Raw genomic sequence first — 14,339 nt, 5'->3', positions numbered from 1 at the left:
AGCATTTTCCCTTACTATAAAATTATAATTTCAGTTTCATTATTAAAAAAAACCTGAAATTGATATATTGGCAATTTCAAATAAATGAAAACCTTGTAGAAAGTCTGTAAATCAAGAGTACAAGTAAAGCCAATGCTTTCCTAACAGTAGCCAATATATTCTCCTTAGAGACTCACAGATTTAACATCACATCCGCTTCTGTCGGCCTTTAGAGTAACAGAATTACATTCCAAGAAATCTGATTAAATTTTAGTTGGCTTTTCAAGAAAACATTAAAAGGAATAATTACAACTTTGAAAGCTAAGGAAAAAAAATTAATGCCTCTACATTAATAAAATCTTGATTAACATACTAAGAAACAAATCACTCTAGATAGGAACATGTTTTGAATAGAGGAACAGAGGTATTAATCCTTTAAGAGTTAAAGCTTAAATTTTTTATAAAACTTTACTTAAAAAATATGTTTTTGTTGCTTCCTTAAACAGTGTTCTAAATACAATGTAATATTTTTAAAAATCACTCAGGGTCACCAGGCATGGTGGCTCATGCCTGTAATCCCAGCACTTTGGGAGGCCTAGGTGGGTGGATCACTTGAACCCAGGAGTTCGAGACCAGGCTGGGCAGCATAGCAAGATTCCATCTCTTTAAAAATAATAAAATAACAAAACATAAAATAAAATAAAATAAAATAAAAATCACTCGGGGTCAACATCAAGATATTGGTCAATATACCTTGCCACATGTTGGTATGTAATTGGGATGATGCTTCCTGTATTTGATCGAAGAGAGGAATTACAGCTTCTGGATTAGGGAATTCCTTCCAAATAACTGAAAATTAGTTATCTAAACCTAGAAGATATTACATTTATTCATGTGGAAAACTCTCTAAAATAGACTATTCATCTTCCCTGACTCAGTAAACAAGTTAATCGTTCTTAAAGATTCAGGAACCCTACTAAAACATACAGGACTCATCAGCGCCTGCCCCAGGTGGCCTCACCATACTCTGCTATTCTGGTTGCCTCCTTGTTTCTGGCCATGCTATTTCCTGCACTAACCAAATGCTTCTGCCACACTGCTGCTGTTAACCTGATCTTTACTGTCATCCTTCTCATTTCTGATTATAACCTGGAGCAGTCACTGCCTCCAAAAATCTTTACCTCTCAGACATGTTCCATATTTTATATTCTCTATTTTGGTGAAAGCTGTCACCATTTCTGAGTCTCCCAAGTTGTAAACCTCTGAGTTATTAATAAATCCTCCCTCTCCCATGTCCCTCTACATCATGTTAATCACAAATCAAGTCAATCTATACCTTAAAATTGCCTCTCCAATCTGATTCTTCTTTTCCCTTCACCCCAACCCACTTTACCCCACACAATCTTAGTTCATGTTCTCTCCCCTTGCTTTAATTATGGCAATTGTCTTCCACTAATTGGTCTTCTGACCATCCTTCAGCCCTTTCTTTTCCTTAAAAATAATGAAATCTTCACTATCTGAGCAACAGATTCAATCATTCCCCAAACTTCAGCACTGCACAATATTACTCTTGTAACAAACCTCTACATGTACCTCCTTAGTCTAAAATAAAAGCTGAAATAAATCAAAAGAGAAAGACAGAAAAATCAAATCTGACCAGATCACTTACCTTATGGCATTGGCCTCCAAATGCGTAAGGAATAAAGTCCAGATTCCTCAAGATAGGACACTTCAAATCTAATGCCAACCTACTTCCTCAGAATCCCTTTTTCTAACTCCCCACTCATTAGCAAACATCCTACATTCCAACTTCCATGGAAGAAAACAGGAAAGAAAACTATAAGGAATCTGAAAAATTACAGAACTGGCAGGCTTTTTCCCCCTTACCATGTTTACTTCATGCCATTTTAAAAATCAAAGCTAAGTTTCTTATATTCTTCTGAAGTACTTTCCTCCAGAGTCACATTTCCTATGACTATCCCCACATCACAATTTTTCCAACTTTACGATTTTCTAATTTCGTGAGCAATATATGTACCACCCAGAACAGCTACTAAAACAATTTGGCAAAGAAGGTTCCTCTTCTTGTTTCTAAATGAAATATGTGGTGATCTGATTCATTCCATAGAACCAAATCTCCACTGAATTTAGCATTCAACACTTTACCCCAAAGTTCTATTTATTGGCTAAGAATCATTCTTTTTTTATGTCTTCTCACATCTACTAACAGTATCTTTTTTCATAGCCCTATCTCAGAAAAATATAAATAAAATAAAATTAGTGACTACCAATTATTCACTACAAATGTTTTAAGAACGGGGATAGAGAAGGCCTTAAAAGGTTCCAAAAAGAAAAGAATCAAAAAGAGCAGAACAGCACTGAACCTCTCAATGGCTAAAAAAAAAAAAAAAAAAAAAAAGAAAGAAAAAGAAAAAAGAAAGAAAGAAAAAATTTCTCTCAGACTTCTGAGACAAAATTACTTTCCAACATGGACATCTATGTTCTATTAGTTTCCTGTGGCTGCCATAACAAATTGCTACAAACTAGGTAGCTGAAAACAATAGCAATTTACTCTCTCACAGTTCTGGAGGCCCAATGACCATATCTGGCAAAGCCTCACTCCCTCTTGGGGCTTCAGGGGAGAACCCATCCCTTGCAGTCTCCTCCAGCTTCTGGTGTTTCTTGGCATTCTTTGACTTGCAGCCACATCACTCCCACCTATTCCTCCATGGTCACACTGCCTGCTCGGATTCTGTCTGTCAAATTTCTCCTGTGTGTCTAAGAACACTTGTCACTGGTCTTAGGGCCTACCTGAATAATTCGAGATTACCTCCTTCATCTCAAGATCATTAATTTAATTGCATCTGCAAAAACCCTTTTCCAAATATTGGAAGCCATCTATCAGGCCAACATATCAATAAAAAATAAGGACACCTATACTCTCTCTCAGAATGCTGAAAACTGTGCCATCACTAAAATGCAGGAGAAGGCCAAGAGAAAATAAGACGTTTAGTCCAAAAAAACAGAGGATACTGCATAGGAGAGAGGCAAATGGAATTCCCAGGAAGGGGATAAAGCAATGTTGCAAAATGACAGTGCACAGCAGGTAAAGAACAACCAGTTTAGATAGTAGCAGCAGGATGATCACAAGAAATATACTACTGAGAAGGGTTTAACAGTTCTTTTGAAGAGTATGGAACAATTTTGGCATATACAAAACTAAAGGAAAAAAAAGGCAAGTGATAACTCCAGGAAAAATAAAAATTGTAACAAAGCTGAAGAAAGTAAGTATTATTATTGTATATTATTTTGCTCAGCAGTGAACAATATTCACATTGAATACCAGTATTCAATCTAGTGTAAGAAATTTTAATATACTATGTTGGAAGGACAGAATGTGGAGAGGTGTGAGGAAAACCAACTTTATCTTCCATAAAAGATAGTATCTAGCACTGATAAAGAAATAGTGTAAATATTATTTAAGATACGGAGGTAAATACCAGAAGAAAGCACTAAGAGTTGCCAAGGTATAGAGAAGAATGGAAAAGGGCAGTGGTTATTTTATTTAACCATAAATTCACTTTTCATACTGTGCTCCTATTGCTTTGATAATAAAATTCTAATGCAGAAAAGACTCTAAGAAAAATGACTTGTTTGGCTGGGCATGGTGGCTCATGCCTGTAATCCCAGCACTTTGGGAGGCCGAGGCAGGCGGATCACCTGAGGTCAGGAGTTCATGACCAGCCTGATCAACATGGTGAAACCCTGTCTCTACTAAAAATACAAAAATTAGCTGGGCATGGTGGTGCATGCCTGTAATCCCAGCTACTCGGGAGGCTGAGACAGGAGAATCGCTTGAACCCAGGAGGTGGAGGTTGCAATGAGCTGAGATCGCTCCACTGCACTCCTGCTTGGGCAACAGAGCAAGACTTTGTCTCAAAAAAAACAGAAAGAAAGAAAAAGAAAAATGACTTGTTCAGGCCCTATCACAGTTAAAAAACATTTATCACAATGTCTGTTTCTTATACCTTGAAGAAATATGAAATTTCTATAACAATTATTTTTAAAAAAAAAGCGTTCTTTAAAATAAATTCCCAAGTCATGTGTACATTAGGAGAAAACAAAACCAAACACCAAAACCACTCTTAAAGTATGGTTAACTATAATGGGCTCAATGTATACAACCTATGTTATATTATTACAATTCTATCCATATTTAATGTAAAACTCCTGCCTCTTGATTATTGAACATAAGACTTTAACATCAAAACTGAATAACACATATAACTGGGAAAAAGAATTGAAGTCATTAAAATGAAGGTGTTTCCAAATTGGTATCCTGATAGATGGCTGCCAGTGAATCTAGTTTATATGTGGGTGGCCTCCAATTTTAGAGACTTCACAATATTAGGAATATTGAATTTAAAAATCTGTGCTCTGAATATCATTACAGCCCAGGGAAGGGAAAACAATAAGATTTCTTTTGTTCCATTCTATGATGAGAGAAGGAACATCTATGAGGAAAGACTACAATAGCTATGGTGCTAGGACAAGGTTAAATATAAGAAAAAAATGGCAAATATAACTTTCTACTTTCTTAATCTCTTCCTTTATTTAGCTCATCAATGATTCATTTCTGAACAGCACTTTGGCACATCAAATCTATGCTCACCTTTGCCACCCTGCCTTCCCTTGAACTACCTTAAAAGTTCACCTATTTCAAGTAACATACATAGATATAATGATCTATGCTCTAAATAAATAGTACACAGTTACTCTGAAATTCCCTTCACACAGGGGTAGCCACTTAATGTACATTTTGTTAGAGCTGGTGTAACTAATGTTAACGTGTACTTGACATACTAATTTAGAATTTGCCTACTATCAAGTTAATCTTGCTTACTTATTTACTTGAAGTCATTTGTCCATCTTAATTGTAAGATTTTAAAGGACACAACAAGGATAACACCTGGTAGAAACAGGCACTTAATAAATTTTTTTTTTTTTTTTTTTTTTTTTTGAGATGGAGTCTCTCTCTGTCACCCAGGCTGAAGTGCAGTGGCACAATCTCGGCTCACTGCACCCTCCGCCTCCCGGGTTCAAGAGATTCTCCCACCTCAGCCTCCTGATTAGCTGGGCTTACAGGTGGGTGCCACCATGCCCAGTTAATTTTTGTATTTTTAGTAGCGACAGTGTTTCACCATGTTGGCCAGGCTGGTCTCGAACTCCTGACCTCGTGATCTGCCCACGTTGGCCTCCCAAAGTGCTGGGATTACAGGCATGAGCCACCGCATCCGGCCAAGAAATATGCTTTATATCAGTAACTGATCCAATCTCAAATAGTATAGTACTTTCATAGTTATTCAGATGCAAACTCAAGCAAAATTTTTAAAAAGGAGTCTGTTTTTCCATAAATATGCAATCAACATGAAAACACACATTTTTAAAAGAAAGAAATATGTCAAGGTATTGATGGCATGGGGCAGGGTGTTCTAGAAACAAATTACTTTTAGAGCAAAACCACTTTGGCTTAAGTCTCAAGCAATTTTTGACCTTGTCCCAGATTTACAAATACTGTGATCGCTGAAGTAGAAAAAAAGAAAGTCAAGGGCAAGTGCAAATGGTAAGAAAAAAATACAATGCCAGTGGAAAGAATCTGTTGTGTATTTTCATAACTCATGAAAGAAATAATCCCAAAGCAAAAGTATGTGCTTCTATAAAATGTTATTTTGAAACCAATAGGAAAAAGAAAAAAAACTAAGTCTCTTCATCTTCCCACTAGTTCTTTCCCATCCAATGTTGCTGAATCTTTCTCTAACTCTTACAGTAAAATGTTACTAGTGAGAATACAGCCTATTAAGGCTTTTGAACTAAAAAGTATAAATCCCCAAATACAGTGTTCATGTATTTACAAGTACTTCTGATAGACACTTTAAAATAGCAGCACTAGTGAGAACTATTATTATATAAATATACAATTTGAGCCCTTTGATATTCAAGAAAGAGACAAGTAGATTCAAAAACTTTTGTCACTTAGGTAAAATATGAACTTAATCAAGAAACTTTAAAAAATGCTCCAACCCTAGGCTAGCATAAAATTCCTAAATGCTCTTCTTGCTCGGGTTTCAATTATTTTCCCAAACAAAAAAATTTATGACAGAAATTCTCATTTCCTGACTGATTAAAAGTACCTTTGGTTTTGGCAACAGAAATCAAGCCATCAAAATATAACTACATATTTTGCTTTTTTAAAACGACAATAGAAACCCACCGCTTATAAAATTAAAGCACATCTCAAAACCTTTCAGCTGGTACATTAAAAAGAAATTACTGGCTGGGCTCGGTGGCTCACACCTGGAATCCCAGCACTTTGGAAGGCCGAGGTGGGTGGATCACCTGAGGTCAGAAGTTCAAGACCAGCCTGGTCAACATGGTGAAACCCCCGTCTCTACTAAAAATACAAAAATTAGCCGGAGGTGATGGTGCGTGCCTGTAAACCCGGCTACTCAGGAGGCTGAGGCAGGAGAATTGCTTGAACCTGGGAGGCGGAGGTTTCAGTGAGTCAAGATCGCGCCACTGCACTCCAGCCTGGGCCAGGGAGCAAGACTCCATCAAAAAAAAAAAAAAGAAAGAAACTACTGAGGCAGCTGGAGAAGCAAAGTTCTCATGCCAAAGGTCATAGAAAGTATTTATGCTCTTAATCTCTCAACCAAACATCACTAAAGATGCCTCAATGCAAGAATGACTTTCTACAATTATTTCCTAAAACTCTCTGACTCTTCATATTTTGTAAGTTACACACCATCTATGGGTAAAGTCTGAAATTAAAGCTGTGGCTCACACAGGCTTCTATTCTCCAAAATGTGCAAAATGGCAGGATTTCAGATAGAAGAGAGGCAAGCCCTATCTCTAAAGGTTGCGGGCATGGAGGAATTTTAATAAAATCTAGGAAAAAAACACAAAACCCTGTAATTCTATAGTCTGGTTTTCCATCTCAAGACTAGTTTTAGAGCTGAAAGTCTGATACACTGAAGCCTATAGAAAAGTTTTTACCTGTTTGGCTTTTGGTTTCTTCCTGCTTGAAGTAGTCTCATTTGTACTTCCATCCATCCCTCTCAAAACACTGATGAAATCTTTCTTGGAAACAGTTGATATCAACTTAGCACGCTTTCTCATAGAACTTCCAGCTTCCTTAACCTTTTCATCAACATTCTTTTGATGTTTCTGAACAGCATTAAATAATTGCACCACACCCCTGTAGAATATAAAATGACCAGAACGATGTATTAAATAATTACCCTAGAATACAAACTCTGAGGATAGGAAAAATGTATTTTCACTGTCTAGAAAAGAGGCAAGCATTTAACAAGTACTCAAAGCAAAGAACGGGATAAGTGGTTAAATACATTTGATAAATACATCTGAAAAATTAATATGCATTTCAATGAATGAATATAAATTTCTAAACAGATAACAAATGTGGATTGGTACATAACTTTGTGCTTCACTCCAAGAAAGATTTTTCTGGATCTCAATTTCATCTGTAAATTGGAAAAATAATGCCTCAGTAGCTTAAAAAGTATTTAGCTATGTTATCTGCAACTCTTGTGTTATGAAACCATTGTAAAATCCTACTTTAAAAAATACTTATTTTAAAAACTATGTTCCGTATTTATTTGAGTTCATTCAAAGATAAATTCTGAAAATTAAGACCTGCAGCATCCAATACAGGAGCCACAAGCCACATGTGGCTAGTGAGCACTTGAAATGTGACTGGTCTGAATTGCCATGTGCTGTAAATGAAAATACACCAGATTTCAAAGACTCAGTATGAAAAATAGAATCCTTAAATATCATTAATAACTGCTTCATACCAACTACATGATGAATATTTTGAATGCAGAGTTAAATAAAATATTATTGAAATTAATTTCACCTCTTTCATTTTATATTTCTCATTGTGGCTATAAGAACATTTTAAATTACATATTAAATTACAAATGAATGTAGCTCACATTCATTTCTCCTGAATAGCATTGATTTAGACTGTTAAGATCCCTTCCAACTCTAAAATTCTGCAATCTATGAATTTTCTTGCTCTAATAAGAGGCAATCTGCCTCTTCCAATAATTACTGGGCCTTGAGCATCCCTGCATATGGTTGCTGGATTTTTCAAGAATGAATGCACCTGACTGCTCTTTATCCAGGCCATTTCTCAGGGTTGTGTTTGTAGGTAGTGACCTTGAGGGATGAGGTAACATCTCCCCCCGACAAAGAGCAGGCTTGTTACCAATCAGTATAAAAGTGATAGATTCTCAAGCACAGTGTTCCAGTTCTTATGACATAACGTACTGCACGTGCGGGCATCCATCTAGGACACCTGCACTTCCTCTATGGGACAAAGGAAACAGTGGGAACATGAAGCTCTGCTACTGTTTTTGCCATGAATAATAAAGTCCTTTGTCTTTGATCCAAAGTGTCTTGTCTTCTATCAGCATCCAGGAAACTTTGACAGGCTAGCTTATGAGCTTATAAGGAGAGTAAAATTCCAGACCCTTCACAGTAGTGACAGGACCAGGGTGAGGAAAGGGAGGCGCCTAGGACATAAAATTTAAGGAGGCACTCACTCTCATGTACTGAGCCTGTACTTTTCTAAGTTCTGTATATGTATTAATCCATTTCATTATCAAAGAAACCCTATAGGCTAGGTATATTATCCTCTATTTACAGATAAACTGAGAGAAAAAGAAATCAAGTAGGATGCCCAGGGACACACTGCTAGTAAGAGCCAGTACTATGATTTGAACCGAGCAGTCTGGCTCTATCACTCATGCCCTTATTCACTACACCACGCTATCGCACTGTGTAACACCGAGATGGATTAGAAAATGACCAAAATAATTTAGGTAACAAGAATTTAAAAGTAATTCTGCTAAATATAACTGCTACATTCTTTAGCAGCAGCCCAAATGTTATCTCCTCTGTAATGCCTTCTCAAACTCTCCCAGACAATCTCCTGTTCTATGTTCCCAACACATAGACATAATTCTACTCTCAAAGAGACTGTAATTCCTACAGATGACCAGGCAAGGACCACCTAGCAGCCACCATATCCTGTTTGTCTTTGGACACAGAGGGCATCAAGTAAACGTTTGGTGCCAATGAATAAATAAGCAGAGTAAAAAGATAGCATGAAATAGCTATAATGTGTAATGTATTATGCCATAAATATAATGCAAGATAAAAATCATCGAGTGCCACAAATTTAGACAAGAATCATAAGAGAAATGCAGTAAGAGGTCTGATTACACAGTTCTCGTGACTATAAAAACAAGATGATCTGAAATAGGTTCTTACCAAATATACACTTAGCACATTATATTCTTGCCTCATGAGACCTGGAAAATCTTTGGTTGAATTCAGTGTTGAAGAGGCAGGCTTAGATACACATCACTTGGCTCTGAGAAGGCTGAGCTTAAGAATCAAATTGGGTCAAAAATAGAACCACTATGAAAGCTTTAGTATACTTATTTTTTAAAGGGCAAAAACACTACCTTACCTTGTTGCAATTCTCTGAAGATTTCTCTCTGTCTCTTTGTCTTGGACAACATCTGGCTTTACTCTGCACATCATTTCCCACTCCAGCCTCTTATCACGCTGCGTTATAAATATTGTTATGTGAAAGAATATTAGATATTTCTGAAAGTGCAGCAAACATTGGTATGATACTCTGTGAAAGGGTGAAGGTAATAAATCATTCTGGCTTAGTTTGTCAGGGACTTTTAAAAAAACACAATGTTAGGGGTTCAGCTTCGAGAGCCTGTGGTTAGCACTCAGCGTGTCATGCGAGAGGCACAAAGTGAGTTTCTGTCAGGCCCTCTGACAGCAGGGGCCTGGAGAGCTGCCAGCATATTCGGCCAGGCAGTACAAGATAGGGTGTGAGGGAGCCACATGCCTGCTCTGCCATCACCAGATCATCAGAGGGAAGCATAAGGAAGAATTCCAAACTACCCTCTTTGAAAATTATAAGTTTATCTTTACTTTCAGAAAATGACTTCCTCAGTCATCAGAATTATTATTAAGAAAATGTATCAGCTTTTAAAAGAACAGCATCGTATCCAGACACTTATACAATGACTATTTTTCTATGCAGAGAATCATTTAAATCCATTTCTCCTCTCGTAGCATATCTGACCAATATTCTTGCCATATATGGTTTATCAGTTGTAAGCTACAGCAAACTGTACAGAAGCAGAAGGGGAGGTGGAAAATAAGAAAATTCCCTAGGTAACATAATTTAGTTTGAACTTATCTTTAAATAGTATCCTGGTCCCAGGAATCTGATTTGATACATTGCATGTTCATGTCTCCTTCTCAGGCCAACATTTAACCAAATATCAAATATAATGATATAATGCATTAATCAATGAATGCTGGCAAGCATCAAAACCAGTAATAAAGACAACGTTTTTATTAAAATTTCTTTTTTTATCTATGCCTTTACTCATCTATTTCTCATTTTGTATTAATGAAAGTGTCTGATCACAGTAAAACCAAATTCTTGCGCTCACTATAAAGATTAGCCTGATAGCTTTCTAAAGAAATAGATTTTTCTCCTAACCAGACAATTCATTTTAGTGGTCATGAAATTCACTGTCAGATTATGACAGGAATTTTTTTTTTAAATCTTACTTTTAAGTTTGAAACAGTCAATTCTTAATTATATTCCGTACTCAAAGGATAATATGTATGCTTAATCCTGAAACATTCTTAACTCTGAAATTTGTTTTTGTATTTATGATTAGAAATAAGTAGCTGATATATTGGAAAACCATAATAGTTAAATTAGGAAATAATAATTTACATATTCTCTTCTAAGAAATACACACAAAGAGCATTTGTAGCTGCCATGTCTTGCTTCTGGTATCAATACATGTGCTTTCATGCATTATGGAGACAGTATCATCTCTAGCACTCAAAGCTTTGGCCTAGAGCAGAGTTACAGACTCATTTCTCTTGGCTTCAAAATGTTCTTACCCTCACTAGAACTCTGAGACCAGAGGAAATCAAAGATTCTGATATTTTTGAAGCCTCTTCTAGCATTTGCCAGATAATAAACAAAGATTCAAATTTTCAGTTGAAAAGCTATCCATAAGATTTAAAGACAAAACTTACCTTAAATAAAGTACAATAAGAATATTGAATTAATAATAGAGTATGCTGTTTCTAAGAGCAATACTTAAAAATTTCCACCTTTCACACAGAGCAACCAGTATTAAGAACAAAGAAAACATTCATCTTGAAACAAGAAAAGGAGATGGTAAACATAAAAGGAAATATATGTCAGTTCAAACCTATGTTTCTTTCATTTTCACCTATGAAGTGACTTTGGGAATTAGTACTTCTATGCTGCCAGTACATTTGTAGAAAGTTATTTTTCTTTAATTAAAAAACATGCTTAATTTAGTAACCAAGTATTTTAGACAGAGATCATCAAGTACAGGTGATATGAAAGCCTTATCATGGATTTTTAGCTTTTATAATACACAACAAATTTATGTACAACTTTTGGCCTTTAATTAATAGATTATACCTAGTCTAACAACTATCATCAGTAGTTCAACAAAAGCATAATGAATTCAAATTTATCCAACACTGATTTGTATCTAACACTGAAATAATCCGTTTTCAGAACTACAACCAATCCTTGAGTTATGACATTGTCACAGATTCCTATTGTAAAATAAGTTTTGGCAAAAAAAAAATGTAACTAACATGCTTCTTAGTTCACAACCTAATAAAGTCAGCAAACAGACAGCTAAAACAAATAAAATAGGCTCAGGAATCACTACCATGTGTATAATTACTTGATTTTAAAAAGATGTTTCCTCAGCGTTTACATTTCTATTACTTTGCCTTTGCATAGATGATTAAAAAGAGAACATGCTCAATGGAATAATTTAGACTAAATTCCTAAACATAACCTTAGTTATCCACCTTCACATAAAAAACAAGTTAAAAACTGGAACGTTAATTGGTCAAACACTGCAAGAAACAGTTCGGTCAAGATAAGAGCTAGCCTAGACAAACAATCTAATCTACAAGAGAACTGGTGGAACACACCTGTTTTATTTTCTCTAGTCTTTCTTGCTTTAACTTTTCTTTTTCCTTTTCCAGCTTCTTATTTTTGACCAGAATAGTAGGTTTACTTTCAGGAGTTTTCTTGTTGAGGACTTTAGCCATGGCATCTGCCCAGCCCATATTAGTCCCAACACTTGATTCTCCATCATTTTCATTTTCTTTGTCACAGGGCTCAGCATCACCCTCACTGTCAGCTTCTATTGCGTCATCATCAGAATAAAAGTGGTCCTTTTCCAATCCACAGCTTCCTATAGAACCTAAGAGTAAAAGCAAATTAAACTTTAATATCCTAGGCAGAGGCTGCCAAGGCCCCCCGAACCCTTCCCGGAGCTCTGCCTGTCCCCATTTTTGCAAGGGGGGTACTTTTCTGAGTCCCACAGCTACAGTAATGATGAAGAGCAATAGGACCATCTATCCCATTGCCATCAGCTCCCAGAGACCTAGCCCAGCCACATATACAGAGGATGTCACAGCAGCTTCCAAACCCAGGACCCAGGCAGCAGAAACAAATCCAACAGCCTCTGCCACGTCCTTATTGTCAAAATGGTGACAGATGTTGACATGGAGTTGGTGCAAGGTATATTCAAGTACACAAACCTTAATTGTGTCACTAAACTAATGGAAGGGGCTAATGAAGGTTATTAAAACAAATAACAGAGAACTTTAATAAGAAAAAGGTACAGTATTATCAGAATAAATCTTCTAAGGGATTTGTCCCAGATATTTAAAATTCTGAATTTGTATGCAGAAAAAAAGCCTAAAACTAAAAATCAGCCTCATGTAAAAGAATTTGCATATAACATTAGAAAATTGGGCATTTTAACATTTTTGGAAAAAAAATTATCTAACAACGTGCCCAAGATACTAGATTCAATTGTAGCACTGAGTGACTGAATGAAAATACCAAGTTCTGATTGAAGATACAAATGTATAAGTGTACCATTGAATTTTATCATGCAGAACCACCAAAAAAAGCACCTACAGATAACCAGCAAACTAGTTCATCATTTAAAATTCAAATGGATGAGGAAGATTAGCAGAAACAATAGTCCAGAAGGCGGCTTGTCTTGCAAATCAACTTGCTGAGCAGCTCTTTCTCACCTTCTTAAATTAAGTGCACTTTAACAAGGAGAGCACAAGCACCCAGCATTGCATGCGTGCATCTCTATGATCCAGAGCCCTCTGGAGAGCTTCTGTTCTTCAGAAACCTGCAGAACTTATTAGGAAATACTTGGAAGAAGACAATCATCCAATAGCTTAGTAACTTGGAGTGTTTTTTAATTAGCAGAAGAAGAGCTAACAAAGAAGGCTGAGAAGTCAACAAGGAAGAAAACTCAGTAATATACAAACAGCTGCCATTTAGCAGTGATGTCTTTGGGTAAACAACTGCACTTTCTTTGGATGACTCCAAAACTAGTTGAATCTCAAAAGATTATTACAGAAAATGCCATTAGCTGAAACTTTTCCTATCAAAGTACCTCTACAAATGTAACAATATTAGTAGTTTAAGTATTTTTTTAAATATTGATATACTTGCATTAAGATAAAATACTATTTAACACTAGAAGAAAAAGGCCAAGGCATAAGCAGGTTTCCTGCTGCTCCTTACTTTACTCAATTCTGTTCCACCCACCCAGATCAGAACCTTCACTTAAATGCAGAGGATTAGAAAGCAATCCATATGCCAAAAGCACTGCAGCATTTCAGTGAGGCTGCTCTGGGTCCATTTACCCTTACCAAAGCCAAGCATCAGAACCATAACCGCTGCTTCTACCTTCTGAGAAGTCTATTGATTGAGTCTTGTTGTTGCTTCAAAATTGTCCATTCTTCAACTCCGAGGCTCAGTTTCTTCTTTAAATAATTTCAACAAAATGTTCATAATTTGCCTTTAAACATCCTCTTAGCCTTTTTATATCAGCTAATTGTTATGACCAAAGTAAATGGAAGACAGTGCATAGTCAGGTATTACCTTCTGAGTGATCCCTTTAAGCCATAAAAAGACCTGACTTTTAGCAAGTGATTACAATACTTGCAATTTGGGCATTATTTTTGCGTAATACCTTTATTTTTTCAGTGCTGAAAATTCATAAAACAAAAAATGATGTAAAACATTAATACATTTCAAGTAAAAATTAATAACAAATTATAAAGTAGGAAATAAAAACATGCCTATATAAAAATGAACCTCAAGCATGAGTAAAAATAAAGTATCTTCAAAA

General features: G+C 36.0%; 1 protein-coding gene across 1 annotated transcript in view; it reads right to left on the bottom strand.

Moving 5' to 3' along the window:
* The window catches only part of RRP15 (ribosomal RNA processing 15 homolog), a 46,723-nt gene that overhangs the window by 16,909 nt on the left and 15,475 nt on the right, over positions 1-14,339 (bottom strand). Inside the window, exons 2-4 of the mRNA XM_019030616.3 lie at positions 12,103-12,377; positions 9,539-9,636; positions 7,033-7,234 (exon numbers count right to left, since the gene is read on the bottom strand). Coding sequence (XP_018886161.1) covers positions 7,033-7,234; positions 9,539-9,636; positions 12,103-12,377 — 575 coding nt within the window. The remainder of the gene's footprint in view (positions 1-7,032; positions 7,235-9,538; positions 9,637-12,102; positions 12,378-14,339) is intronic.

This window comes from Gorilla gorilla, chromosome 1 (assembly GCF_029281585.2).
Source record: "Gorilla gorilla gorilla isolate KB3781 chromosome 1, NHGRI_mGorGor1-v2.1_pri, whole genome shotgun sequence".
Classification (NCBI taxonomy): domain Eukaryota; kingdom Metazoa; phylum Chordata; class Mammalia; order Primates; family Hominidae; genus Gorilla; species Gorilla gorilla.
This window is presented reverse-complemented; position numbering and strand designations above follow the sequence as displayed.